The sequence below is a fragment of the Vicia villosa genome, unplaced genomic scaffold (genome assembly GCF_029867415.1).
Source record: "Vicia villosa cultivar HV-30 ecotype Madison, WI unplaced genomic scaffold, Vvil1.0 ctg.003191F_1_1, whole genome shotgun sequence".
In the NCBI taxonomy this organism is placed as follows: Eukaryota; Viridiplantae; Streptophyta; class Magnoliopsida; order Fabales; family Fabaceae; genus Vicia; species Vicia villosa.
This window is the reverse complement of record NW_026706136.1, coordinates 168,152-173,210: the sequence shown is the minus strand read 5'-3', so window position 1 is coordinate 173,210 and position 5,059 is coordinate 168,152. Positions and strand designations below refer to the sequence as shown.

Below are 5,059 nucleotides of genomic sequence, written 5' to 3'. Positions count from 1 at the left end.
TCTCTCCTCAAACCCTAAATATTTCGTTGCCTCTTTCCCCCTCGTCTCAGTTTCTCATTCCTTTGCGCTGCTCAAGATTTATGCATTTATCAGTAATTGGTTGTGCTGCCCAGATGGAGAAGATGATGATGAATTTGAAGGAAAAAACAAACTCAGAGGTTGGATTCTGTAGGATATGTACATATTGAAAAACACAGGTAAATAAATGATGGGTTGGTTGCAAAAACATGTTCATTCCTCTTTATCGATTCTCCATATCTTTGTTGTATTTTCATGTTCAGTTCATTGCTCATAGATTCTGTGTTCAAATTTCTTGAGCATTTTTGTGGGTTTCATTGTGTTATTAGCTTCTTTTTTATTTGCAGGTTCAACACATACAGCCTGAAACATTGTAGATGTTCATTAGGCCGATAGATTAATTGACATTTTTGTAAGAGTTTCATTGTTTTGGATATAAAATCCTTTAAAAGACAGCCTGAAACATAAACGTTCTTCTTTTTAATAGCTTTTTTTTATTATGCTTATGTGTTCATATTTCTTGACATCTCTCATCCGAATCTTGATTCTCCAACAGATTCCTCATATTCAGCGAAGCATGCATCTCAAAGATTTTTTCCTGTTGTCGGAGGTAAAAGAATCTCTTTATTGTTCTTTTTCATTTCATCCAAGTTTTCTTGTTCTATCACCACAATATATTTTTTATTTTAATTAACATGTACCTTTATTTTTACCTTTATTTTATGGGTCTATTCATCTAAGAAGTTTTCACGGGACATTATCACCACAATACCTTTTATATTTTATTTAACAAAATATTATAAATATTTATAATTAGCATAAGCACACTATTTTCACGGGACACTATCACCATAATACATTTTTTTTATTTAAACAACAAAATATTATAAATATTTATAATTATCAATGATATTTATAAATATTTATAGTTATTAGTCATATTTGTAACTATTTATAGTTATTAGACATATTAAATTTATCATGTTGGTGATTTGATAAATATTTCTTTTTAAATATTTTCAGTTATTAGTGATTTTATAATAACAATTATATATCACCAACGCCTTATTGAATTACCTAAGATATGAATGACTATTGCATTTCCATGTTCTTTTTTTACATAGCTACTATATATAGATTCATTTCATCTATATTATGTTTTGTTAATCTTAAATTAATATTTCTCATTCAAAATGTTAAACTTCTTTTGTTGCGTTTGTAATACATTATTCATCTTAAAATTTGCACGAGTCTTCTACAAGTAGAAAACTTTAATACTATTACCTAAATGGAAAAAATTTCTCAATACAATAATTAAATTATAAATTCTTATATAAAGAAATAAAATGAAAGGAAAAAGTGAGTAAAAATTCATAAATTTAAAAGATATTTGAATCACAAAATTTGCACCACTGTGTTATTATTAATTTATAAAAACAACTTGTGAGTATTCTGACAAGATTTGTCTTATATTTTACTCAACAATAAGGTTATCACACGAAAAAATATGATTAATCAATCAACAAGATTATGTTGCTTATTTTGCTTGAACAATTGAATCAACTTGGTTAAATCAACAAACGAACTTCCATTTTGATCTCTTGCTTCCTTAGAACTTATTTTGGTCTTGAAAATCATTTGTCTAATCTCGTTCCCTTTATCTGACTCCATCAATTCCTTAATCCGGTCTCCTAGTTCAGTTTCACTCACAAACCCATCTTCTGACTTGTTCAGTTCCAAAGCCACCTGCATTTCTTCAACTAAAATCACTTTGTTCAAACTTTGTTCAGCATACAAAGGCCATGCCACCATAGGCACACCTTCACAAACTGCTTCCAACACCGAGTTCCATCCACAGTGAGTCACGAACCCGCCGATTGAATCATGACTCAATATTGCACCTTGTGGAGCCCAATTTCTTACCACCATTCCATTTTCCTTTGTTCTTTCCATAAACCCTTCTGGTAACAACTCTTCCAAACTGAGCTCTTCCGAGTCCAATTCACTTCTAACAATCCACAAGAATCTTTGCTCACTTTTTTCCAAACCAAGTGCTATGTCTTTCAGTTGAGCCTTAGAAAATCTCCCCATGCTTCCAAAACTTAACAACACGACACTTTTACTCGGTTGCATGTCGAGCCAACGCAGACACCCATTTTCATCTCCACCGTAAGAAGATGTAATCAAAGGTCCAACGGACAAAATAGTTGGAGTAGTTCCATTAGGAACAAACAATCCTTTATTTAAAGATTCAACTGCTTTTCCTTCGATAGCGTCAAAAGTGTTCACAATAATCCCAACACTTTTTGCCATAGTTTTCGCAGATTCAAGCAAAATCTTGAATCCTTCACTCTCAGAATCCAATTCATCTGGGTAATCATCAGTTGTAAAATTCTTTGGCAAACCAGGAATTTGAAGTGGCATGTGAAGATCCTGAATGGGTTTTGTAGCATTTTGGTAAAGTGATGGCAAATAGAGGAAAATGGCTAATGCAATTGCACCTGAAGTGTAGTAAAAGTAAGTGGGGATTTCAAGGTTTGTGGTTATTTGATAGGCACTATAGGTGAAGAAATCTAATATAACAGCTTTAAGGTTTGTAGTTTTGGAAATGGATTGAAGAATGTTGTCAACATAATGGTTGCTTTGTGGAGCGACTTCAAAGGTAATAAAATGTGTTAGAAGTGTTGTGGGGGATGAAATGGGAGGAATGTAATGGAAATTGATAGAAGGGAATATGGCTGAAACAAATGCTATGTATTGTTCTTGTGGAGAAAGGGTGGTGGTGTCTTTGTTGTTGGTGTTTTTGTTGGGTGGTGTAAGAATGAGAATTGTAATGGAAAATGAAGGGTGGTGAGTTACTATGAGTTTGCCTAATTCAATCATAGACATTAAGTGTCCACTACCTAGAGCGGGGTAAAGAACTATAGTGTCCTTCATGTTTGAGAATTTAAGTAGATGGATGAATATTATTTTTGGGGTGAATTCAATTTTGTGTAGTTAGAAGAAGGAGATCAAATAAGGTGTATTTAAAAGTAATTTGTCTGACTCTCAAATCTAAAAAGTATGTTTCCTTATTTATTAATAATATACTCTTTATGGTCCCATTTATAAGAAAAAATTCCTTTTTTTTATAAATAATGTATCGGGACAATATGTTGTCCAGATGCATTATTTATTCAATGTATTAAAAAATAATATTTTCTTATAAATGGGACCGGACCGGAGGTAGTAATATATTCAACTATTTTAAAAATAAAATCTATACATTGAACATGCTATTGATAAATTCATTGGTTTTGAATGATTTTATAAATAATAATAATAATAATAATAATAATAATAATAATAAAGTAGTAAAAAAATAATAAAAATTGCAAACTATGTGAAAAGAAAAATTATACATTTTTTTCTTAATTAGTAAACATTTTTAAAATTCAGTGTATCATTAATTTTAAATATTTCAGTAATAGAGAGAAATATATAAAATAGAATAAGTTAGAACTAAGAATATTACTAAAAAATGATAATATTTTAATTTACCAAAATTTTTTATAAGATATTCTCATTTTATGATAAAAAAAAAGAAAAGATAATTAACCAACTTAGATAATAATTTTCCCTTTGACTTTGACTATCTATTTCATTTTTCTAAACGATACGTATTAATACTCGGTCGCAATTAACTGTCTTCAATTTATATTTTAATATTAGTAGTTGGAGTGATGGAATGGGCCGTAGTCCGCCGCGCCGGTCCGCTCACCCTCAAAAAAATGGCAGGTTGGGCAAGGATTTTAGGTCCGCTGCCCATAAAAATCTGTCGCTCATCAAAGCTCGCCCTGCCAAAATTCGTCGTCCGCCAAAGTCTGCATCGCCTATTCGTTTCCACCATATTTTAGTTAATTCTACTAATTTCAATTCTTGATGGTTTTATTTTATACATTTATTTGTGAATATTTCTTGATGGTTTTATTTTATACATTTATTTGTGAATATATACAATATGTTTTTTAAGTAAAATTTGTTAAAAAAAATTTTTTGTTATCAATAATTGGATGGTTATTTCCCAATGTTTTTATTCTTTATTATAACAATTTGTATTTATTACATTGTCCGGATATTGTCCTATAAATAGGACCAATCTCTTTGTAGAAAGTGACGGATGTAATAATACATAATCATTTTATCTTTCTCTCTTCTCTTTTATCTTATTTCTCTTTATTTTATAACACGTTTTCAACACGAAGCTTAGAGACTTAGAAGGTACTATTATTTTGTTTTATTTTTTCTTTTATATTATATATTTTCTTGTGTTATTTACAAATATTTTGATTAGAAAATGAAAACAAATACCAGTGAGAATTTTCATTCATCCCTGATAGATTGTGTGAATAATGTTAAAGCATCCCTGAAGGATAGCAAAATAATGAATTTCTTATATAGTTATTGAAGAACATATAAAGCATCCCTGAAGGATAAAAAAAATAATGAATTTCTTATATAATTCTTGAAGAACATATAAAGCATTTCTGAAGGATAGCAAAATAATGAATTTCTTATATAGTTCCTGAAGAACATATAAAGCATCCCTGAAGGATAGTAAAATAATAAAAAAATTATATAGTTTCTGAAGAACATATAAAGCATATAAAGCATCCATATAGGACAACAAAATAATGAATTTGTTGTATAGTTCCTGAAGAATTTATCAAGTATTTCTGAAAGATTGCTTAATAGTTCCTAAAGAACATATAAAACATCCGGACGTATAGTATACTTATTGAAGAAGTTATCAAATATCCATACACAATAGCTAAATAATAGTTTATTGTATAATTGTTAAAGAATTTATCAAGTATTACAAAAGTTGATAAAATAATAATTTATTATATATTTTTGAAAATTTTATAAAACATGATGGACACCATATTAAAGCTTTAATTCGGATCAAATAAATCAAAAAGAATTTAACATTTTTTTAAGTTTGTTTTTTTGGACTTCCTAAAATCTACACTCTTTGATCTAATATTTCATAATTTGCAAA

General features: G+C 29.2%; 1 protein-coding gene across 1 annotated transcript; it reads right to left on the bottom strand.

The window, feature by feature from the left end:
- Window positions 1-1,533: 1,533 nt before the first annotated feature.
- LOC131640557 (UDP-glycosyltransferase 1-like) lies at window positions 1,534-2,955 on the bottom strand. The gene has a single exon (XM_058910952.1). The coding sequence runs from the start codon at window positions 2,953-2,955 to the stop codon at window positions 1,534-1,536; it is 1,422 nt and encodes a 473-aa protein (XP_058766935.1).
- Window positions 2,956-5,059: the final 2,104 nt, after the last annotated feature.

Bases quoted from the DNA above. Each gene is read 5' to 3' on its own strand.
- LOC131640557 (XM_058910952.1), bottom strand. From the start codon at position 2,955: ATGAAGGACACTATAGTTCTTTACCCCGCTCTAGGTAGTGGACACTTA.